At 43.2% G+C, this 25699-nt stretch overlaps 1 protein-coding gene across 4 annotated transcripts; it reads right to left on the reverse strand.

The window, feature by feature from the left end:
* Positions 1-4552: 4552 nt before the first annotated feature.
* Positions 4553-21886, reverse strand: LOC143517187 (gasdermin-E-like). Of its 4 annotated transcripts, none has more exons than XM_077009398.1 (9): positions 21764-21886; positions 16561-19792; positions 15395-15627; positions 12282-12474; positions 11256-11436; positions 10971-11079; positions 9094-9165; positions 8401-8754; positions 4553-7500 (listed from the first exon to the last, which is right to left on the reverse strand). In XM_077009398.1, the coding sequence occupies exons 3-9, from the start codon at positions 15600-15602 to the stop codon at positions 7433-7435; spliced, it is 1185 nt and encodes a 394-aa protein (XP_076865513.1). In that variant the 5' UTR covers positions 15603-15627; positions 16561-19792; positions 21764-21886; the 3' UTR covers positions 4553-7432. The 4 variants fall into 4 exon arrangements, with proteins under 4 accessions (XP_076865513.1, XP_076865512.1, XP_076865511.1 ...); XM_077009397.1 differs by lacking the exon at positions 4553-7500 and adding an exon at positions 7510-8297 and having other exon boundaries at positions 19693-19792; XM_077009396.1 differs by lacking the exon at positions 4553-7500 and adding an exon at positions 7510-8297 and having other exon boundaries at positions 19515-19792.
* Between the last annotated feature and the right edge of the window lie 3813 nt (positions 21887-25699).

The raw sequence follows: 25699 nt of genomic DNA on the forward strand, positions 1-25699 counted from the left end.
CAGAAGACTCGGGCCCCGTACTCTCCCCTGTCAGTAAGCACACCAGGCTTCAAACCGCGGTGAAGGGAGGAGGCCTTACGACAGCACCAGGCCCTCACACTGGATCATGGTATGAGATGGTGCCCGTTGCCAATCAGGCAGCCCACCAGATGATGATAACCACGCCCGAACCAGTGATCACACAGTTCCCGATGGTAGAAGTCTCCGGCCCGGACGGAGTTATCATGGTGCACAGACACTGGACTTCTGATGACATCATGAAAGCAGGCGAGGGTATGGGCAAACCGTCTGACATAGGAGGACGGCGCTTTGGAGAAGAACTTGTGGCTTTTGTTCGGTCCTGTAGACCGACCCAATCAGAACTGAAACGTTTACTGGTGGTCAAACTCGGACCTCAGTTCAACAAGATCGACCGTGACTGGAATCCAGGTGATGTCCGTCTCCACCTACCTGAGTGGGACGCCCCTGGTGGAGGGGGAGCTGATCTGAACGGACCATACAGAGACATGATAAGACGTCTGGTGGAAAGAGTGGAAGCTGCCTATCCAGTCTCCGTCAACACAGACAAGATAGCAGCTTGCAAACAAGAAGATGGAGAGTCTATCAGTGACTTCCTCGTTCGACTAACCAGAGTCCATACAGACCACTGTGGAATCGAAGCACCAGCACAACGTGCCAACGGCCCGGCAGACGTCGGCTCGTGGGAAGCCCATCTGAGAAACACTTTCCTGGAGAACATGAGAAAAGACATCAGCGACCTCATCAGAGCCAACTGCATTGGATACAACAGAGCTCCTCTGTCGATGATAGAAGATCACGCTAAACACCACGAGGCACAGCTCATAGATAAGGAGAAGAAGAAAACTCAGAAACAGAGTGACATACAGCAGCAAGCCATGCTGACTATGGTCCAGACCAGCCAAGATTACATCAAAAGCAGAGGAAGAGGCCGAGGCAGACAGCGCGGTCAGGGCAGAGGCGGAAAAGATGGAGGACGTGGTGGACAGAGAAACAAAGACAAAGACACATGCTACAATTGCGGCAAACAAGGACATTTTGCTAGAGACTGTACAGAGTCCAAAGATGGCCATCTGACCACTGAGGAAAGAGGCCAGGACTGACGGGCGGCGGAGAGGCAGGACAGCGACGGGCCACTGAGGGAAGAAGACAGCAAAAGGAAAGTACAAAATTTAGATTACTCTTTTGTCCAGCAAATTAGTAAAAACCCAGCAGCACTCCCACAGGTAGAAATAATGGTTGAAAAACGCAAACTTAAATTTTTGGTAGATAGTGGAGCAACACATTCCGTTATAATGGCTGACCAGATAAACTGTGAAATGAAGCATGATAAAACAGTCAGAGTAATGGGTGTGGGAGGGGTAACTGTCTTAGAGAGAGTGTCCGTGCCTCTCCAGTGTAATGTTGATAATAATGATTTTGAACATAGCTTCCTGATCTCCGCTACGTGCCCAGCTAATTTAATGGCTCGAGATTTGATGTGCAAATTGCAATGCACACTCCAAAGTGGCCCGAATGGGCTATTTTTGTTTTGGGGAGAGCCCCAAATGATTCAATTGGCATCAGGACAACCAGGTTATGCCTATAAATGGCAGTATAGGGGCACCGAAGGGGGAATCAGAAAGCATTTCATGGCAGAGGTGACTTCTGCGTTACCCACAGAGTTTCACATTAAACCAAGTGACACATTTCATTGCATATCATACATATCTGACGGACCAGATACAGAGTATGAGACCAGGTTCTATGCAGAGCTGCATGACTTAATGACCATGACTGACTTGATCTGGAACGACACATGGGCAGCAGGCCTAGTGAGACTGAGTGAAGGACAAATGAATCTCTATTGTGTCCCATGGGCCACACCTCACATATCTCTAGCTAGCACTCTGGATGACCCGGCCTGGAGGGAGGTAGGACCGTGGGCGTGGAAGGTGAGGAAGACAAAGGACTGGGTTCCCACCTCCCAACCACAAGTGCTGTATAGTGCCAAAACCAATTCATGGAAATTAGTGATGCCCTATAAATTACCATGCACTAGAGGAGTGGAATTATTTGACCAAAATGACAAAACACAAACAAAGGCCTTATGCATGACTCTCCTCCCAGCGGAAGAATTAGAATTGGCAAAAGTTCCGCAAGCCCTGTGGGCTAAGGGAAAGAACGATGTGGGCCTCATTAAAAGATGTGAGCCAGTGCGCATTGTTCCCAAATCTGATTACAGACCCAAACAACACCAATACCCATTGAAACCTGAAGCCGTGGAAGGCATCAGGCCCGTTTTCCAATCACTACGAGAGGCTGGCGTGATAGTGCCATGCGAAACCTCACCAGTAAGAACTCCAATTTTCCCAGTTAAGAAGCCAGGGCGAGAGGAATGGAGGTTTGTTCAGGATTTGCAGGCTGTCAATACGGCAGTGCACCCTAGAGCCCCAGATGTCCCAAATCCTTACACCATTCTCTCTCAGATTCCCCCAGACAGCCAGTGGTTCAGTGTAGTGGATCTTGCCAATGCATTTTTTAGCATTCCAGTTCATCCAGATAGCCAATTTTGGTTTGCCTTTTCCTTCGAAGGAAAAACATACACATTCACTAGATTATGTCAAGGTTACTGTGAATCACCCACCATTTACAATGCTGCACTACGTGCGAGTCTAGAAACATTAAAACTTCCAGAGGGAACAGCTTTACTCCAATATACAGATGATCTTTTAGTTTGTGCTCCAAACAGAGACCTTTGCAGACAGGCCACAGTGGCACTGCTAAATCATTTAGCAGAGGAAGGCCACAAGGCATCCAAATCAAAGTTACAATATTGCAGAGAGAAAGTAAACTTCTTAGGACACGTTATCTCTCAACACTCACATGCACTATCTGAAGAAAGAGTGAAGGCCATTGCAAAGCTTCCCAAACCGCGAAATAAAAAACAACTGTTATCATTTCTTGGCATGTGTTCATATTGTCGCACCTTTATTCTCTCCTACGCAGAGTGCGAGGGGCCCCTCAGAGAACTGATTCCCACCAAAGGATCCAGCACTTCAATGATTGAGTGGACTCCCGAGGGGGAGGCAGCATTCACTCAGTTAAAAGAAGCACTGCAGACCATGCCAGCATTAGGCATTCCAGACCCATTAAAACCATTTGTCCAGACGGTTGATGCACGAGGAAAGTATATGACCTCAGTGCTAACACAACGACATGGAGACAAACAACGACCAGTGGCATACTTTTCCTGCAAGCTAGATCCAGTCGCGGCAGGACTGCCGATGTGTGTCAGAGCTGTGGCGGCTGCCGAGAAGGCCCTCGTTGCCTCAAGAGACATAGTGGGATATGCTCCCCTGACACTACTGGTCCCACATGCAGTAGCAAGAATACTGCAAGATCAGAAAATTGCACACCTCTCTACACAGAGATGGTTACGCTATCACACAGCGCTGCTCAACATGCCAAATGTCATTGTGAAAAGATGTACGACCCTTAACCCATCCACCTTAGTCCCAACAGAGGAGGATGGAGACCCACATGACTGTCAGGCCGTGCTTAACACCATCTGCAGCCCGAGGGCGGATCTGAAAGAGGATCCTATCTCAAATGTGGAGCTCGAATGTTTTGTTGATGGCTCAGCAAGCAGAGATAAAACAGGAACAAACAGAGCAGCATATGCTGTTGTAACAGCACATGAAGTGCTCGATACAGCAGCCCTCCCCTCACAATATTCGGCTCAGGCAGCTGAGTTAGTAGCCCTCACCAAGGCATGTGAGTTGGCTAAAGGGAAAACCGTGAATATCTGGACAGACTCCAGATATGCTTGGGGAGTAGTGCATGATTTTGGCGCCATATGGAAACACAGAGATTTCCTAACTAGTTCTGGCAGCAAAATTAAGAACCACAAACTAGTAGCGCAACTACTAGATGCTGTCCAGCTACCAGCGCAAGTAGCAATCATTAAATGCGCAGCACACACCTCATCCCAAGATGAGGTAGCGAGAGGTAATGCTTTTGCAGATGCCACTGCAAAAGCCACAGCGCATGCGACGCCTGACTTACAAGCCACCCAACAAGAACATGCATCCACCCCAATAACTACAATTGATATCCAACAAATGGCCTCCTCAGAGGAGAAGGCCCAGTGGAAACGGGCGGGCTGTGTTAAAACAGGAGGCGTATGGGTACACCCTGATACTGCTAGACCTTGTCTACCAAAGGCTTACATGCGAGGCCTAGTTAAGATTGCTCATGGGAGGAGTCACATGAGCAAAGGGGGAATAGTAGACAGCATAACAAAACACTGGTACGCACCAGGTATCACTACTTATACTCAAAATTTTTGTTCAAAATGTTTGATCTGTGCACAGAACTCCACTAGAAGAGACACCAACACAATACCAGCCCCATCAGGACACCCGCCAGCAACAGAACCGTTTCAACATTGGCAAATAGACTTTGTGGAACTAACACCATCTGAAGGAAAGAAATTCCTTCTAGTATGTGTATGCATGTTCAGTAAGTGGGTGGAAGCTTTTCCAACAGGGAAACAGGACAGTGATGCGGTTTCCAAGGTGTTCCTGAGAGAGATCATTCCCCGGTGGGGTCTGCCACAGAGAATTTCCAGTGATAACGGGACACCCTTTGTCCACACAGGACTTCAAAATCTAACTAAATACCTAGGTATAGACATGCGCAAGCATTGCAGCTACCACCCTGCCAGTGCAGGCGCAGTAGAAAGAGCAAACGGCACAATAAAAGCAGGTCTTGCCAAGACCAGCCAGGAAACAGGGATGTCCTGGACAAAATGTTTGCCATTAGTGTTGTGGCAGTGTAGGACAAGACCACAAGCTAAGACAGGGCTGTCAGCGTTTGAAATTGTCTTTGGCAGGCCTCCCAACACAGGTCTCGGACCCCCAGAGCTGGAGAACCACCTGTTGAATGAACCACTAATTCAATACTGTGTGTCCTTGTACAAGTCTCTCTGTACTGTGTCTAAGCAGGTGAAAGCAGTGTTGCCAGAGCCAGCAGACCATCCGCTCCACTCTTTCGTCCCTGGTGACTGGGTCCTGGTGAAAGACTTCAGGAGGAAGAGGTGGAACCAACCAAGGTGGACTGGACCACATCTGGTGCTCCTAGTGACGAACACAGCTGTCAAGACTGACGGACGAGTGACGTGGATCCATCATACTCACTGCAAGAAGGCACCCGAGAACACCACCAGCGAACAACATGATGAGACCCCGAATACCTAGAATTGCGCTGATAACAGGAGTAGCAGGTGCACTATGCCTGCTAGGGGCAATTGTGGGGCTTCTGTTGTTACAATTACCAAGTGCTGACTATACACATCACCATAGAAACCCAGAGGGAAACATCTATTGGCAATATGCTAATTTCACAGCCAGGAAGAACCTAAAGAGCAACAGCTCATGTATAGTTTGTGCCCTCATGCCTCACACTAGTTTAGATCCATTTACTTTTAAAATACAAATAGACACATACAAAGATGTTAATAGCACATGGATGAATCTCAGCAATACAGGCTACAATGAAACAGAGAGATTCTTAGTGGGTAAGAGAGGGCAGCCTGAGGCAGGCATATCAATGAAATTCACCAGCCACAGAACCTATCCCATATGTTTCATGAGACATGATGGTTTCAATATCACTGAAATGGATTCAGAAGTGTCAAATGAGTGTACAGAATTAAGCTCAGGAGGAGAAAATTGTACACGACTAAGTAATAGAACGTCCAAATGGCAGAGAGGCCTGGGTGCAGGTCAATGTAACCACACAGTGAATCTTGTAAAAGACAGTGGGGGCATCCCATTCTTTGATACACACATCCCCATCTGGATACCAGACTGGTACTGGTTCTGTGGCAGAACATTATGGTTATATTTGCCTAGTTTACAGAGAGGCAGGTGTGCCTTAGTTCGATTGAGCGCACACCTATCCATTTACTCCTTACATCCCAACAGGCGTAGGAAGCGCAATACCATATCAGATTTACAAGTCCCTGACGAGCATAAACTAACTACAGAATTGCAAAGATTTGGTGAGATAATGTTCCCCATGTATGGGGTGGGCGTGCTCCGCAGAGATCTAAATAGAGTACATTATAGATTAGCCCTGTTTGTAAATGAAACTATGAAGGCCACAGAAGGCATTAAACAGGAGCTGACTGCAGTGAGAGTAATGCTAACTCAGAACAGGATGGCATTGGATATGCTTCTAGCCAAGGAGGGAGGAGTATGCTCTATGATAGGAGACCATTGCTGCACATACATACCACCTAACGATGCACCAGGAGGTAATATCTCTGTGGCCCTAGACCACATGAGCAAGATCGCCGATCAGCTCCATGCGGAGGAAGCAGGGGTTCGGCTGTGGGACTGGGGACAGGGATCATTCTTTTCTACATGGAAGAGCATACTGGTTATGATTATTCCATCCTTGTTGTTATTAACCTTTATTGTCTGCTGTGCACCATTATTGTGTAGATGCATGATGGACACGGTTAGAATGCACATGGACACTAGGTACCAACTCATCCAAGCAGTGGAGAATCCAGAAAATCTTTCTGATGATGACACTATTCCCAATGATGACTTCTACAAGCTAAGAGACTTGTTTGAACTTGATGAAAACCCATCTGACCCTGATTCACAGCCCGACTGGGTTGCAGAACCAGATGATTCCTAAAGCTTTCTGAAATAATTTCTACTGTTGCATGAATATTTTGTTAAATGATTATTAGAATCAAAGGGGGAGATTGTGAAAGAAATATTGATCATATTCATATGTGATTCATGTTAATCATATTCATGCAGACACTATAGCACAGTTTGTGTGAAAGGTACTCCTTGCACTGCTTTGTAATTACTAACCATATTGAAGATGTGTTTTCTGTAAGACTGTAAGTTTTCTGTGCAGTAGCAGAGTTAGTGATAATATAGCTTATCCGTTTCTAAGCACCCAAGGTTGAATCCCAGGGAAACTGATAACTGCTCCTGGGAAGCAGGCACCCTTAGTTTCTTCTACACACACACTTTGATTATAAACATTCTGGACTGAGAGAGACAGTTCAGAGTTACTGCATGAAGCGTAAGCTTCACATCATACTTTACACTTATACTTTTATACTTTTATACTTTGTAACTCTCTTGCTATCAAATAAATACTGCTTAATATAATTGTAAGACCTCGACTTCTGTGCCATCAATTCCACCACAGAAGCAACATTATTATTTAGCACACCTATTGCTGTTTCTCACTCAGGTATGCAATGCCATGAATGACGAGACACAAGATGAATGGACGTCTCTCAAACTTCCGTCTTATAACTGCCCACAGTTTTCCATCTTCAGTCTTCAGTACAACATTGGATGAGCTGAACAGCTGCTCCACCCTCCTGAGCAGGTCCTCACTCTGCAGGGGAGCAGGCAGGTCTGTGAGGAGGAGGGGCTGGGAGTTGTGTGTTAGGAGGGTTACCTGACCATGCAGAGCACAAACACACAAACATCACTGCATTAAGGACGTCTATGAAGGACAATCCTCTGAATCACTTTACAATCAAAGGAATAGTAAAAACCATGAAGTCATCACAATGCCTGCTGTCTAATCCACAAAGAACTAAAGATCCAGACATTTCCAAGGAAAATGGTGTAACTGACATTAGAGACTTGGGGTCAGGAGATGGATCCATTCACACATTTTATGACAAATATAAGACATGGGTGTAGCCAGCAAGGGTGTAGTCAGCAAGGGTGTAGTCAGGCAAAGCAAACAGGTCAGATCCCAAGGGGCAATCAAAACATGCAATCTGAGTACGGAGGGAAGCAAAGACAAACAGAAGACCCTAAAAACAAGCAAACAAACAAACAACCCAGCAGTTCCGTACTGGGAAGTTCAGTACTGGTGAGTTCAGTACTGGTGAGTTCAGTACTGCTGAGTTCCGTACTGGGGAGTTCCGTACTGGGGAGTTCCGTACTGGGGAGTTCAATACTGGTGAGTTCAGTACTGGTGAGTTCCGTACTAGGGAGTTCAGTACTGGTGAGTTCAATACTGGTGAGTTCAATACTGGTGAGTTTGTGTTGTCGTGAGAACCAAGTATAAACAACTAAATGCACTGTCTGGCCATCAGAGGTGAGTCTGACCTCCAATGACCAAGCAGTGCATTACAGCCTCTACAGAGGGAGCTCTGATGAGCATGTAACCTTAGTGTAAAGAATCCAACAGACATGAAACTTGTGAAGAGCAGATGTCTGCTAGTGAGAGGAGTCCATCATCTGTCAAACATAATCACCAAACATACAAGAATAATACATCACCGATTGTGTGATGACAACTGTCATACATACAAGGCCAGAGTGTAAGTTTAGGTCCACCCACCCATAGCTGCACACACGAGGTTGTACATGGCAACCAGGACTGGCTGATTCTGCTTGGACAACCTCATGGAAGCTCCAGGATTGGTGGATTCTGTGGACAGACTAGTTTCACTGGTTGTGTCAGACTGTATCAGCAGATCCAAGAACGTGTCAATAATCTGATGAGGAGAGTGAGAGTAGCTGCTGTGGTAAAGGCTGGGAGCATCATCATAGACCAGCTCCTCCAGTCTGTCCTCTAAAACAGACAAATGTTCACGGTCCAGTAGAATCTGTCGAAGCTGCAGTAGCAGAGGGGAGCGAGACTGATGTGGCAGACCAGCCAACACACACAAGAGAGACTTTACTTCCTCCAACTCTGCAGCAGAGAGAACACACACACACACAAACACACGTCCACACACACACACACACACACACACACACACACACACACACACACACACACACACACACACACACACACACACACACACATACATAAACACACACACACACACATGGTCAGAGCCACTCAACACTCAAGTCTTGGTCATCTGTCACAGAGAGTGTAACATGAATGACATCAATCCTGCAATGACATGAAATGACAAGGTACTGAAACAGGAAGAGGAATCAGTGGACCATGATATTCTGTTCTGCTATTCACACACACACATACACACACGCACGCACACATGCAATCACACATACACACCTGTCTTTACGCCACTTAGGGGGTAAGCCTGATGACTTTGTATCCCACAGAAATGACCCCGTAAGATGAATTCTGAAACACACACACGCACACACACACACGCATGCACATTACAAACACACATATACACACATACACATAAATATAGACACACACATACATGTACACATGTACACATACATATACAGTCTATATACCTGTTCTGTATTATGTGCAGTTGTGTAGTCATGACAGCTTGGTATGACAGTTTGGCTTTTTTATAAACACAGAGCCTGTTGTCTTAGATTTTCTCAATGGGAAATATCACACATATCACTCACAGTAAGGAATCATATATTTGACCAAACACACTGCCTGACACTGAACACCTTATAATAGAAGAATGTGTCACATGTCCATGTGGTGCAGGATACATGGTATGAATCTGATTAGTTAGAGAACGTTGAATGAACAGAAACAGTGCAGACTAAATGGTTTTTTGTGGTGATGGGATGATGATATTGGGAGTGTAGAGTTGTCCTGGTCCTAAAGCCACAACAAATGCTCATGTGTCCCTTGGTGCAGCGTCACATTTACAGTTACAGGTGCACATGATCATGGGTAAAATACCCTCAGGAAATCAAGTGCACTATAATAGAAGTTCTCAAGCAGTTAGAAGCCCAAATGAGGAAGTGATGGAGAAACTGGAACGCTTCCATTTTCAGACCAGGCTGAGGAGCAGAGGCCCAAATCCTTGTGAGATCTGTTCAGCTGACCCACAAACACGGGCAGTGGGCCACATGGAAAACCTCTGTGCACATCTCAAGATTATACATCTGACATGCTAAGGTAAGAGACTTCAGGAGAAAGCCCCAGAAGAAGTTATGCTAGAGGGGTCCCTAACGAATGCTACAGTTTCTGCGGTAAACAGCCAAAATACATGAATTTACATGCACCACTGCAAGATGGGGGGAAGGTGTGAGAAACGCAGTCCTACTAAATAACTCATCATAACTACTGTATTTTTAAACTCATTTTACATTTAACATGGCACTGTGCAATATTTTACAAATTCATTGTTATAAGGGGCACTGAGGAATAAAATTTTACGTAGTACAGGTACCTTAATTTCTTTATACTTGGTATAATGACAATAAAGATATTCTGATTCTGATTCTATTCTTCAGATTCTACTGACCAGCTCAACCACACAACTCCACCAAGTCCACCACTGGGATCAGGAGGGGACTGAGGCACAGACACAGGAAATCAGGTTGTAGTTAACAAAAAAACTTGTTTTTACAGGCCAAAGGAAAACTGCATGGTTAATTCACTACCTGGTGGTCACAAACTGCTATTAGAGATGTTACGATACCTCTCTCTCTCTCTCTCTCTCTCTCTCTCTCCCTCTTTCTCGTTCTGTCTCTCTCTTCCTCTTTCTCTATCTCTGTCTCTCTTCCTCTTTCTCTATCTCTGTCTCTCTTTCTCACTCTCTCCCCCACTCTCTCTCTCCCTCACTCCCACAAGAGAAGAAGAGAAAAGAAGAAGGGAAGAGGGTAAGAAGAAGAGTGGAAGAAGAACAAAGAGAAGAAAAAGAGACCCTACACCAAAATCCCATATATAATCCCCAGCATATCAAAGGGACAGAAGTCAAAACCAATAGAAATAGCTTCAATAATGGGAATCAGGTTGATGTTATAGAAAACATTTGCATACAGATTTCACTCACACACAGAACGCCCACCTTTGGGGTGAAGTCTACATTATTTTCCAGTATGTCATGTAACCCATGTAACACACACACACACACACACACACACACACACACACACACACACACACACACACACACACACACATACACACACACACAAACACACACACACACACACACTAACCGTATTGGCCGTCAGATTTGATGTCCAGGCCTGAGATTTTGTAAGCCATAACAGTGTTGGCGGGTATCTTCATAACACAATTTGTATGAGAATGTGCCTTTCCACTCACCTGAATGAACACACACATACATATACATACATATACACACCCGTAACAAGATTCACTCTATTCATATATACACTCATACACACACCCACTCCATTATAAAGCCTGCACAGAGACCCACTCCATTATAAATAACCCTGCACAGAGACCATTATAAATAAGCCTGCACAGAGACCCACCTTTGCTTTAATGTTCCCAACCAATTGTGGGGTAATACCACTGCTACCTTCCATGATACTACTGTACTTGATTTTGCTCTCAGAGGTGTTGAAAACGCGCGTTGTCACTACAGTGAACTCCCATTTCTGTTTGGACGTGTCCAGCATCTGCTTGAGCAGAGGATGGTGAAGGTCCACTTTCCTGTAGAACCCATCAAAATAAGAAGTTACTCTACAAGCCAAAGAGTATTATGATCTCAAGCACTGACAACAAGGTTAATTACAGACTTGTTTCTAGCTATGTTTATAAAGCTTCAAGTGAACAGTATTTTCAAGAGTGTATTTACACAGTTTCACAGTGTTTACATTAAGTCCTAAACAGACTGCAATATATCAGTAACATGACAGTTCTCTACACTGATCTAGAAGTAATGACTTGGCAGTGGAAGTGCAATCAATCAAGTTGATTTTAGAGTCTAGGTATAATACATTTTCCCTGGTCCATTACCTCTGAGGTTTTCTTTTTATTAAATGTGTTATTGAACCATTAAAGATGGACATTTTCTAGAACTAACGCTGATATCATCAGTACTGTTTCATTCCAGTGTGCTGGAGGACAGAACCACAGAACCTGCAGGACAGAACCTGGAGGACAAAACCTGGAGGATAGAACCTCAGAACCTGGAGGACAGAAACACAGAACCCAGAGGACAGAACCTGAAGGACAGAATCACAGAACTTGGAGGACAGAACCTAGAGGACAGAACCTCAGAACCTAGAGGACAGAACCTCAGAACCTGGAGGACAGATCCACAGAACCTGGAGGACAGAACCTCAGAACCTGGAGGACAGAACCTGGAGGACAGGACCACAGAACCTGGAGGATAGAACCTCAGAATCTGGAGGACTGAACCACAGAACCTGGAGGACATAACCTCAAAACTTGTTTTACTTTCCCAACACCATTTGGATTTGGAGTCAAATTCATGATTACAACACACTTTACAGGAACACGTTATATGCATATTAGTATGTTGTTTTACCAACCTTTGTTTGGAATCCTTTATGAGTTTAAATACGTTCACAGTTTCTTTATGAAGCATCCCGAGAGAGGAGAAAAGAGCCGACCCTCCACTGCCCCCTACAGACACACTGAGGACACTTCCTCCTGCCTCCAGATAACCGGACACGTTGCCTTGGTGTGTCTCCTGGTACGTCACCAGCTCTTTTTGATCCAGCTCTGATACAGGACAAACAGAAATCCGGTGTTTAAAAATGAAACACAAGTAACCGTCTAACTGAAGGTAAAATAAACAAATGACATGATTCCTAGAAAACAGAGCAAGTCCAACAAATACACATATGAAAGGAGAAGGAAAAAACGCTCAAAACTGAGAGTAACAAGAGCACCAGAGGACCTGGGGCCTCATGTACGAACGGTGCGTACGCATAAAAACAATTTTTTTGCACAATGTTTCACGCAAACGGTCAGATGTACTAAATGTGATGTGAACGTGAGAACGTGCATACACCCACGACACTTTTACTTCAGGCGTACGCATGTTTCTAATGTGTTTTCGTCAATTAGCGACACTTAGAGATGATGTATTTGTCACGGTATGGCAGGCCCCCTACTGGTCGCCCCCGTGTACAGTGGCAGCTGTCCTGTCATGTTGCGTTGTGTGTGTCCCTCAGGTGGGCGGAGCCCGTGATCCGTCTCTTTATGTTGTGACCAGTGATGGTCTTAATACCTTTCCAGACCTCCCTCATGTTGTTCTCCTCAAGCTTTTGCTCCACCTTTCTCCTGTAGCTGTCTTTGGCTTCCCTCACACAGCGTTTCACCTCCTGCTGTGCTGCTTTCATTGCCCCCTGTCCCTGCTACAGAATGCGGCCTTCTTTCTGTTGAGAACAGCTTTGACCTCCTGCATTACCCATGGCTTAATAATAATAATAAATTTTATTTGATGGCGCCTTTCTGACACTCAAGGTCACCTTACATAATAATAATAATAAATAAAAATTAAATTAAAATAATGGATAAAATAGACAGAAGATCGGCTTGTTGTTAGGGTAGCATCGTACAGTCTTCATGGGGGAAACCACGTCTACACAGAAGTTGAGATAATCCGTCAGACAGTGTGTCATCCCCTCTATGTCCTCACAGTGTGGGCTAAGCAGCACATCCCAGTCCATGGTGTCAAAGCAGTCTCTGAGGGCATCTTCCATTCCAGGAGACCACCTCCTGATGTTGGTGGTTGTTGCAGGCTGCCTTTGAACCAGGGGTGTTTACTCTGGCTGTAGGTGGACTAGGTTGTGGTCAGACTTGCCTAGTGGGGGAGGGGAGTGGCTATGTATGCATCCCTGATAGCAGCATACAGTAAATCAATGGTCCTGTTTTTCCTTGTTGGGCAGTCTACGACCTGGTAGAAGGCAGCTAGGGTAGAGTCCAAAGTGGCATGGTTAAAGTCACCAGAGATGATCACAAAAACCTCAGGATGCTGTGTCTGCAGCCTCGCTGTGACTAATGGATCTTCTCACATGCCGTGGCTGCATCTGCAATCGGAGGAATGTAAACGATCACGGTGATCACGTGACTGAACTCCCTCGGCAGGTAGTATGGCCGCATGCTAACCGTTAGCATCTCCGAACAACAAAAGATGGTCTTTACAGAGATGTGTCCAGGGTTACACCAGCGGTTGTTGACATAAATTATGAGCCCCCCACCTTTGCTTTTTCTGCATTCTTTAGTGTCCCTGTTAGCTCTCACAGCAGTGAATCCCCGCAGGTCCACGTTAGCATCCGGTACGAGCTGCACTCACGGTAAATCCGCTGGTTGTTCAGTGTGGACAGCTCGTCAGACTTGTTCGGCAGCGAATTCACGTTCCCCATGATGACAGATGGGATGGATGGTTTACATTGTCTCCATTGGTTCGCAAACTCAGCCTTTAGCTTAGCCCCGGCTTTAGATCCCCTGGGTCTCCTCCTCAGTTCTGCCGGTATGGGGTGTCGTACTCCGGCTTGTCCCATTGTTCTCAGCGCCAGTAGATCTTGTCTCATATAAGTGAGTGAACTGGCTCCTGGTTGCATCTTAGAGTTACAAATATCCATAGGATATATCCGTAGAAACACACTACGTCTTTGCAAGAAGAAAAAATGGGTAGAAAAGTGCAGAAAAAAACGAAGCTAAAAGTAAGAGCTGCTGGAGAGGCAGCCGTCTTACACAGCGCCAACCAGAAGAGGGAAGTGGATTTAAAGTGTGTGTTATTGCTGTGATAGTGTTCTCATAGCAGACATCCTGTAACGTTCTGCGTAGCGCAGAACAGGGAGGCAGACACAAACGCTGAGGAGAGCGAGATTTATTCAAGGAAATTCCTTGGACAGAGTCGAAATAGCAGGCATGGGTCACAACGGGCAGGCAGTCCAGACATGAAACATGAACAGACATAATCGGACAGAGTACTAACACTATGGGGGAAACACGGAACAGGCAGGAATACTGGCAGCGGAAACAATACTCACGATGAACAGGTTTGACAAAGCACAAGGCACGAAGTAGACAAAATCACGGATGACTCGACTGGGGAATGACGGGACTTATATACATAGAAACGAAACAAGGAACAGGTGATAACAATGACACAGGGGCGTGGCAACAAACAAGCAGGGCGGGACAAACAGGCAGGGAACACGGACATGAGGGAACCCAGAGTGACAGCTACGAGAGGGGGCGTTGCCCTACGTGACACATCCCAAGTCTCCCGGAAGCTGCGGGAGTCTCCCGCATTTCCGTAGTGTCTCCCTGATACCCGCGAGCCACATATAATTTCCCGAAATTCTGAACGAGTGACCCACACAAACACGCACACAGGCGACAGACTTTTTTTTCTGTAATCGCGAGTGGGAAGGAGAGAGAGGGGTTCTGATTGGCCTGTTCTCCGCTCAACAACTTACTTATATTCGCCGCCACAACAGCAACAACTTTCACTCGACACGCCCCCCCCCTGCTCAACAACTTAACCTCCGGGGGTAACCTCCCTGAAATCAACTTTTGCAACTTGGGATGCCTGTCATAGTGTTTCTTGTCACCAGTGCTACAATATTAAACCCTGTGGAAACCCTTCCTGTGATGCTGTAGTGCTGTGTGAGTGTGGGGTGGTTACCTGGCTGAATGTATTCTCCCTGTAGCAGTTGATTGAGGGTGAATCCTGTGGGTCTGTACTTAGTTGTTTGCCAGAACCGCCTAGATCGACGATTCATAACCACAGCCAGTGGCTGTAGCTTTCCTGAATCGATTAGGCTGGAAACAGCGATCAGATCACCGTCCGGATCAATCTGGCGGACAAGCCTCTGTGTAACCTTGTCAAACATCTCTCCCCACAGTGTTACACACTCCCTGCAAGTGATGAAGCAGTTATATAATTTTACAAATTAATCACACACAAGTATATGCAGTTTTTGTGTACAGTTTAAATTGTAGTAACGGGAAATTGTCGATTGGTATGTGGCATGGTTATTTGTAGGGGTGACCTGCAATAGTCGCTGATTCGACTACAGTCGACTATACCCCCTAGTCGACTATGAACGTCATAGTCGAATGTACCATTCTAACTGCATGGGGGTGCCCAAGGATGCAGCTAAGCATTAGTTGTTACATGAAATGTCTTTGTTTTCGTTATATATAGCCTTTTGTCAAATAAAATCATCCTAATTTCTGTTAATAAATATTTTTAAATGATGTTTGCGCATTAACAATAGGCATCTTCCTTACTACACATTAATAAATCACACTCTGCAGTTGCACAATCCAAACGAGCGGAGCTGAACACGCTACAGAATACGCAGTATCTGCCGAGATTTTAAGGGCTACTAAAAAACTTCAAAAGTATTTTGAAAAAGATAAAGATGAATCAAACAAAGTAAAGTTCAAGTTATGTCACCAACGTCTTTCATTTCGCACGACAACAACCAACATGGCATACCATTTAAAACGCGTAAGGCAAAAAAAAAAAACAGTTCAGCCATTTGTTGTTTCGGTCGTGTCGTCTCGTCGCGGTGCGTCTCGGCAAGTAGACCTATAAACATTTTTTGTTGTTGTTTGCTTTTAAACCCCGTTACTTGAACCTTTCCTTATATTTTTTTGCTGTTGTGTAGCAATTTTTAAATATTTTCATGCAGGCATATTTTATTTAAAATATTTTTGACATTTTGCACAGTGGCCTGTCTTGACAGTTCAATATGCGCAATGCGCACTGACGGTTAATGTTCTCTAACGTTTCATAAAAAAATAAACAAGTAAATAAATAAAAGCTGAATAAAGCCAACCTACCGTGTTTATTCATTTATCTGAGTGTTTTAGGTTTTTACTTTGAAGAGGAAATAAGTCCTGAATGAGAATGGGATCCCGTTTAAGGTGCTCTAAATAAAAAAAATAAAAATAAACCTGATTCGACTATTAGTCGACTAAAGGGAAAACCTGACAAATCAGATTCGACTATGAAAATCCTTAGTTGAATACACCCCTAGTTATTTGGTTCTAATATAGTTGTGCATGGTTATTACAACACTGGTTTACATTACAACATAGTTCAACACAGTTCAACACAGTTCAACATGGTTCAACATGGTTCAACATGATTCAACGTGGTTCAACATAGTTCAACATGGTTCAACGTGGTTCAACATGGTTCAACATGGTTCCCCTTACAGAAAAGAAGTTTATTCAAGTGTGCTATTAGTATACTTCTTTTAAACTAAAAATAAGCAAGTATGCTTTTCGTTTACTCTTTATGCACTTATCAGTGATGTACTTAACACAGTTATACTTAAGTATACTTGACTTATACTGTCAAGTATACAGAATAGTTTAAGTATATGTGGCCTTTACTTGTACTTAAACCTTTGATCAATATATACTTAAGAAAAGTATAATTAAGTATTCTTGCCTTATACAGAAGTATACTTGACTTGTTGTTTGGGGTGGAATAGCTTAGAGTAAATAGTAGATGGGCGGAAATGAATCAGATCTTTATGTACACAGAGTTATTAACCAGTACAGAAACAGATAAACAATTGGCTAATTCTATTGAAAGTAGTTTTCCAAGGTTTGAGAGGATTTTAACAAGCTTGATTCATATTATAATACATAACATTATACACATGCACACACATATATAAAACATATTTTTGTAAGCTCAGGGCAAAAACCTGCTTGTGGGCAGCCAGGGAGTGTCACGTTGAGGACCCCGGCCCCTCCCTTTTGGGCATGTGTTAACGTTGTCCACGTGCTTTGTCTGCGTCAGTGGATGTCCGTGGTTATGATTATGTCATGTGATAATCCGTCTCACCTGTGAATCATCTCGTAATCACGTGGGGCTAATGTGGTTTGTCTATTTAATGTGTGTTCGCGCAGTGTCCTGTGCTCGTCGTTGTCTACAGTTTACACATTCAAAACTGGTGTTAATTTGAATTATGTTCTTAATTTGGCATCCAGTGTTATTTGTTATATTTATTTGTTACATTTTGATATATAAAGAAATATGTTCTTAATCATGAGTAAGTCATGTTTATTTTTATGTATGTAATCCACTGGTAAGTCTACTTAAAGTACAGTTAAAGGTATATTTAAAGTGTAAAAAATTGAAACTAAATTGAAATTATTGTATACTTAAAACATATAAGTAGTAAACTATAATTATTATGTTAAGTTCAAAAGTAAGCTTATTTGTATACTGTTAGTTTACTAGTTATATACTTATATCCCACTTTTAAGTGTATGAAAGTACACTGTTAAGAATACTCTTAGTAAACTAGCAGTATACAAATAAGCTTACTTTTAGTATATTAACAGTACAAAATAAAACCTAAATGTAAACTAGTTGTGTACTCAAAGTTTACTATTCTTACACTTAAAGTATACTTAACAGTGTACTTTCATAAACTAAAAACTAGACTAGAAGTATATAACTAGTAAACTAACAGTATACCTGTAAGTTTACTTTTAGTATAGTTGTAGTACAAAATAAAACTTGGATATAAACTAGTTGTGCACTCAAAGTTTACTACTCTCTCACCTAAAGTATACTTAAAAGTATACTTTTATAAACTAAAAAGTGGGCCAATTTAGTCCCAAGAAGTATTGAATTAGTAAACTTACCAGTATACCATTAGTACATTGATATTAGTATACTTACTACATAAAGTATACTTGGGAAATATACTTAAGTTTACTTTAAAAAATTACCTTTAAGTATACTTTTTTTGGTAAGGGTCAGCATGGTTCAATGTGGTTCAACATGATTCAACATGGTTCAACATGGTTCAATGTGGTTCAACATGGTACAAAATGATTCATGGTTCAATATGGACATGCAAAAATTAAGTGTAGCTGGTTAATGAGATGTGACAAGGTTAAGTTAAATTGTGAGGTTTTTTATGTTTGAGGCATGCAGTTTTTTTCTACAGGTGTTTGATCATTACATGTTTCTAGTGTGTAGTGCTGATGATTTTCCAGTTCATGATAGTTTACTTGATTACTGCTGTATAAAGTGTTCATTACAGTTTTTCCCCAGTCGATTTGGTTCATTTCTCACATCATGATTTACATTGGCATCACAACTAGTGCATTTCTCAAAACAGTTAGTGCAAACAGCAAAACTCAATGAAATACCTGCAAAAGCAGATACTTCACTGAAAATTCTTTGTTTTTGCCCCAAAATCAAATATTTAGGTCATTCAATTTGTCAGTGCCATCAGAGTATCTAGTCTGTGTGCCATTGCCTATGAACAAGGCAGTCAAAATACTTAGTCATGTTGTCAGTGCAACTTTAAGTCACAGTCAGTGCAGACTGTATATTCTGAGGGAAACTAGCTAAGCTTTTGATTTCAAGAACGCTGCAAATTCTGTGGTATATCAAATACATACACACATACAAACTTACATGGAACACAATGTTACACATGACTGTATGTGGGAGACTGATTGGAAATTGGACTGGAATCAAATTTGTACAGCAATATTGTTTGACGGTATTGTTCGCACTGCAATTTGTTGACAAAAACAAATCTGAGTGAAATTCAGAAAAAACAGACAACTGACTGGAAAAACTGCAAAATTAGAAACTTATTCTACACATTCAAAACAACCTGAGCACATACAGCCTCCTTGTCACGTTGAGGAGCCCGGCCCCTCCCCTTTGGGCGTGTGTATACGTGGTCCACGTGCTTTGTCTGCGTCAGTGGAACCCCCTGGTGATGGCTATGTCGTGTGATAATGTGTATTACCTGTGAATTGTCTCGTAATCACGTGGGGCTAATGTGGTTTGTCTATTTAATGTGCGCTCGTGCAGTGTCCTGTGCTCGTCGTTGTCTAAGTCTACACGTTGTGTGTATGCTTTTTCAGTGTTGCTCGTGCGCTATTGCGCAATATCTGTGAAATTAAAAGTGAGGTCAGTCAACTTGCAAGGATTCCGTGTCTCATCCTTCGCCACGACCCCCGCGTCACACTCCTCTTGCTGTGTGAAAATGGAACCTCTGCCCCCCTATGAGCTAGTCTTGATATCCTATATGGTATAAGAATGCAAAAAAATAAATAAATGAATACGTAACATGTCAGAATTTATGTCAATGTGCAGCATTACAGCAGAGCGCACATTTCTGAATTACACACATTTTCTCTATGAAATGTTTGAACGATTGAAGACACAGTTGTTCTTCCAATATTCGGCTGCACCCAGCAACCAGCTTCAGCCATTGTGAGACCATGACTTACCTGTAAAACATGGTCCACAATTGTTGCCCTTACTGTATTTCACTGTTTTGTCCCCTCAGCCTTACACCACACAGTGCTACCCCTCTACACCACAGTCTTACCCCTCTATACCACACATTCTTACCCCTCTACACCACACAGTCTTACCCCTCTACACCACACAGTCTTACCCCTCTACACCACACAGTCTTACTTCTTTTGGCTTTGATTGGCTATTCATCCTGTACATGGGCTTGTCTTTACATTATGAGACTTTGTGATACTGCAGTGTTTAGCGTCTTGTTTGCCAATTACAGTACAGTTTTTCTTAGTCGATTTGGTTCATTTCTCAGATCAGAATTTAAATTCTCAAAACTGTTCATTCAGTCTTCACATCTCCTTGTCACTTGTGCACAACATAATTGCATTTCTCCTTGTGTTTAACATTTTGCAAATGCTTTTGTACATATTGCAAATGGACATGGACAGTTGTCTGTTGTTTTTTACATTATCAGTTGCTTATGACATGTTTATCAAAATGTGTTGTACGGATTGTCTGTTGAATTGTCTTACCCTCCCAAACTAGGTCGTTATATGCAAAAGTGCTGAACGTGTTGTCATAATCTCTAAGGCGTCATTTTACATTTATTTATTTAGTTTATTTTTTTGTTACATCTGAGAAACATTTATTTAGTTTATTTTTTTGTTACATCTGAGAAATGAACCGAATCGATTGAGAAAAACTATAAACAAACTGATCAATGATGTGTCTCCAGTAGAGAGAGTGATGGAAATTAGGAGATTGATAAATGTTTAACCAGGACAATAATACATTTACAATTTCTTGTCAGAAATGTCTGATTGCTGTGCAGTGACCAGTGTAGTGTCATGTATATATCTCTGCAGTGTTTGGGCAGTGATGCAGTGATGTCCATGGTGAATCCAGGCTTATACTGTACATATTTTGTCCAGTGTAATGCATTCTGTGAATGACTTCATATTGTATTAGCTTCATGTTGTTAGCTGGTTAGAGAGTAAGGTTACAGAAAGGTTTGATTTTGATAGTATGATCTATATACACTGCTCAAAAAAATAAAGGGAACACTTAAACAACACAATGTAACGCCAAGTCATCCACACTTCATGTTCAGATAGGAAGCCACACTGATTGTGAATCAATTTCATCTGCTCTTGTGCAAATGGAACAGACAACAGGTAGAAATGAGAGATTTTCAACTGATTTCAAAGATTTTTATTAATTGAGATCTAGGATGTGTTATTTTAGTGTTCCCTTTATTTTTTTGAGCAGTATATTTTATAAAAGCGTTTATTTGTATAAGAAATATTGGTATTACTATTCATATTGGTACAGTGATGCATATATTCACACCTACCCCTAACCTTAGCCCTAACCGTAACTCTTACCTTAACCCTAAACCTAAGCCCTAACCCTAAACCTAACCCCTAAGCCTAAATCTAAACCCTAATGTGCCTTTGATTAGTGATGCATTATGTTTAATCTTTATTACGTTGTGGTGTTTGATACATCGTGGTGTTGAACACATTGTGTAGGTAATAATTACTTAACATTATCTTAATATGTATTTTCCTCTATGACCAAATAAAAAAAAATACAGTTGTGATTATATTTTCTGCAAGTGAAAATTTGAAATTTTTTCACATCAAAAACAAAAAAGTTTTATTTCTCAAGATTTGCAACATTATTACAATCATCATTATTCTGCACATTCAGTATACTGTATAATAAACAGGAACTACTCACCAGTCACTGTGTGAAAAGCACAAATGTGGCAGTGGCGCTGGACGAAATGTTCATAACCTCTTACTCATCTGATCTGTTCTAGTGTGGTTATAAACTTCCTCCCAGCCAAACAGAAATGGGAGTTCATCATGCCGCGTTACATGGGTGCTGTCACGGTACGGCGGCCCCCTACTGGTCGCCCCCGTCTACAGCAGCATCTTGTCCTGTGGGTGTGGCGTTGTGTTCGTCCCTCAGGTGGGCGGAGCCCGCGATCTGTCTCACCTGAGGGTCGTTTGTTTGTCTATATATGTCTTGTCTTTGTACCAGTTGACTGCTGGTTATTATATCCTTAATTCGGATCAGTTCACGGGTTTTGGTTTGCGCACTTTACATATTAAACCATCCTATTTCCCTGAGACTTGGCGTGATCGCTTCCATTTATTTTCGCTCACCCTACCCGTCACAGAATAACCAGCCACCCTTCGGAAGCCGCCAGTCTCCTTTACTTTTTCCTTCGTTCGTGGTCATGTCTCGTGGTAAGTGTTTGTCTGCGTGGTGTTTTGTTTGAAGTGCTCCGCCGTGCTTTTGTATTGTGTGTGTGTAGCACGGCGAGGACCAGGGCAGACTGCCCTGAGACAGCTCTTCATGTCCGTTGTTTGTCTGTCTGAAGAGTTTCGCCGTGCGTTTGTTTTGTGTGTTGCACGGCGAGGACCAGGGCGTCTTCCCTGTTATACTCTTCATGTTTTGTGTGGGTGAAGTGTACGTGTGAATGGGCGTGTGGACCAGTGTGCGTGCTCGTGGTGTTATATGTTTAGTGTTTCGTGTGTGACGCGGGTGCCGCTCGTCACTGTCGCCTCGCTCCCCTGTCGTCTTGTGTTTTGTGTGGGGGAGCGACTGCGAACCTGAGCGGCACGTCACAAAATTACCGAGCGCGCATGTAAGAGTCCCGTTCGTTCATTGTTTGTACACTGTTTTTTGTTTGTGTAGTCTTTGCATGTGTGTGCTCGCGTGTTTGTGGTTTTGTTGCTTGTAATTCCATGCATGCTCCTCCCCTTAAGTGTGTGTTTGGGGGAGGACCGGCTGTGGTCCCGTGCCACGGGGAGTGGCACGGAGGGCATCGCTCCCGAGGGAGGCCCTGACCAGGTAAGTGGGGGGTTCTCCTGAGTTAGGATGGAGACCCCTCCCCCCTGAGGGGAGGGGTCTCCATAATTATCCATATCCTTAATTCGGATCAGTTCACGGGTTTTGGTTTGCGCACTTTACATATTAAACCATCCTATTTCCCTGAGACTTGGCGTGATCGCTTCCATTTATTTTCGCTCACCCTACCCGTCACAGGTGCATTATATGACAAGGCGATAACTTTTGCCTTGTCAAAAACTGACCTTTCTGTGTTCATTAAATTATCAATATTTCTGCAGTAAAGCTATGGAGATGATTCCGTGCCTATTCGAAATGTAATCGCTACTAGGCAAAAATGGAAATGCAAAAATGGAAATGCAAATCCACAAAATGCATTGCTTTTCCATACAAACATGCAGAATACGTGCCACAATGAAATGCAAAAGCACTATTACATTACATTTCAATGCACTTTATCTCTTTATTGAAAAACAATACACAAGTATTACCATTCAAAACCAAAACGCTGAATTTGTGCCAGAATTGAATAAAATACAGCTCGAAATGTAATCACGGCACCGAGGTAATGCTTTTCACCGTATGGTATTTCTGACATAAATGTCTCCTTTAAATGTAATGATCACGAGATTGATTTAAACACTGATGTGGTGATAACATGCCACAATGAAAAGTAAAAGCTCCAGTGTGTGTGGATTTGTATTTAAAGAAAGAAACGCTGAATTCGTGCCAGAAGCCACCTTGAAATGCAATCGACTGAACGTCATTGTATTCCACTGTGTGTCTCTGCGAAGCTGTGTTCGTGCCAGAATGAAATCTAATCACTGTCCAATAGGAACGCTCGCCTGAATTTGGGGCGGGGCTTAGACTCCAGTCAGAAGCAATCGCTCGTAGTTGGACTTGAAAGCAGCAGAAATGTCTTTTCACGACAGAATAAAAGAGGAAATAAACAGTCTAATTGGACAAATTGAGGCTGGTGCAGTTACAGACGACTACATGCTTAACTTAATTAAGCTGAAGGTGCTGAACAATATTGAAAACGGACCTTGAAAGTGTCGTACATGTGCTTGAATTCCACCTTGTAAAGGTGGATGAACCCTGCAAACAGCGCTGAAGAGCGGAACGCGACCTCGACCCGCCACAGCGGAGCCCACCAACTCTGCACCACCAACTCTGCCCTTTATCAACGAATGTGCCTTTTTGAAACTTCGTTTTTTAATAATAATAATTATTATTATTATCATAATTTTACTGAGGTCGGTTTGAAATGATCTTTTGAAAACCTGAGCGATTAAAACAATGCCCTGAAATGAGCCACCACCTCGCACACCCCCGACCTCTCTCTTCCTTTAACACCAGATGCGCTGCAGCAGCAGTTTAGTTCAGCGAGTGGAAGGAAGCGTCTTCAGCACAGCACACACGGTCACAGATAGACTTCTTCTCCCGTGCCCCACCAGCCAGGTCACATACACATCAAGTCAAATCGTACCGTTTGCCCTCTAAGCCCAACGTGAAACCATTTTCTTGTGCAGTACAATGTCTCATACAGCACCAAACTACTAAGCATTTTTAGCCGACTGGTCACCTGATAAACTAGTCGCTCTAGCCCAAATCAATGATAGGTAACGTGAGGACGACCACATACAAATAATTAAGGTAGAGTTTGCAAATTTGTGTTACAGTTTTTCTCGATTGGTTTGGCTCATTTCTTGAAACCGAGATGACATTCTCAAAACAACATGGACAAGTCTGGAAACCCCTTGGCAATTGTTCACAACAGAATAGCATTTCTCATTGGTTTAGTCAAATTGCAAATGTCTTAGTACATGTGTCAAATATATCAATGCATCTTTGCAAATGCTTTAGTACAAGTAGCCTACAGTTAGCACAGTTAGCCTACATTTAGCACAATTTCCTACTAATTTGATCATGGTGATTTAAATTGATTAGCTGATTTTCAATCAAATGGCTGTTCTCTCCAAAATATGTCATGCATATTTCATTGTATAAGCCATTGCATGCACAACAATCTGTTTAATTGTCAAAATTATTCAAGAGCATTATACCATGAATACCACATATCGACCTTTTGAAACATTTGGTAAATTCATGACTATAATTGAAAATTTGTTGAAACTAGAACCTTTCTAATGAAGGAGGAGGTTCACACATCTCAGATAACCAATCAGATAGATACTTGACAGGTGCTGTCCATGCTTGTCAATGCTATCAGTCATGTAGGCCTGTACATAGAGAGCTTGACTAGAACAAATTTCTGAACATGGAAGCAACTAGTCCAACACAAGCAAGAAGGCAACTTCCTGCTCGAGGAAGAGGTGGAAGAAGAAGATGAGACAGAGGTGGAAGAAGAAGATGAGGAAGAGGGGGAGTGAGGGTACATGGTGGTGGGACAGGGGGAAGAAGAAGATGAGGAAGAGGAGGAGTGAGGGTACATGGTGGTGGGACAGAGGGAAGAAGAAGATGAGGAAGAGGGGGAGTGAGGGTACGTGGTGGTGGGACAGGTGGAAGAAGAAGATGAGGAAGAGGAGGAGTGAGGGTACATGGTGGTGGGACAGGGGGAAGAAGATGAGGAAGAGGGGGAGTGAGGGTACGTGGTGGTGGGACAGGTGGAAGAAGAAGATGAGGAAGAGGGGGAGTGAGGGTACGTGGTGGTGGGACAGGGGGAAGAAGAAGATGAGGAAGAGGAGGAGTGAGGGTACGTGGTGGTGGGACAGGGGGAAGAAGAAGATGAGGAAGAGGGGGAGTGAGGGTACATGGTGGTGGGACAGGGGGAAGAAGAAGATGAGGAAGAGGAGG

Source organism: Brachyhypopomus gauderio, chromosome 6 (genome assembly GCF_052324685.1).
Source record: "Brachyhypopomus gauderio isolate BG-103 chromosome 6, BGAUD_0.2, whole genome shotgun sequence".
NCBI lineage: Eukaryota > Metazoa > Chordata > Actinopteri > Gymnotiformes > Hypopomidae > Brachyhypopomus > Brachyhypopomus gauderio.

What these genes read in the sequence shown, in the direction of transcription:
- LOC143517187 (XM_077009397.1), bottom strand. Translation starts at nt 15,602, where the DNA reads ATGTTTGACAAGGTTACACAGAGGCTTGTCCGCCAGATTGATCCGGAC. An exon ending in ATAAAGGATTCCAAACAAAG is followed by an intron (nt 11,437 to 12,281) that starts GTTGGTAAAACA and finishes TGGGTTCTACAG; the next exon opens with GAAAGTGGACCTTCACCATC. An exon ending in CAAATCTGACGGCCAATACG is followed by an intron (nt 9,166 to 10,970) that starts GTTAGTGTGTGT and finishes TGTGTGTTTCAG; the next exon opens with AATTCATCTTACGGGGTCAT.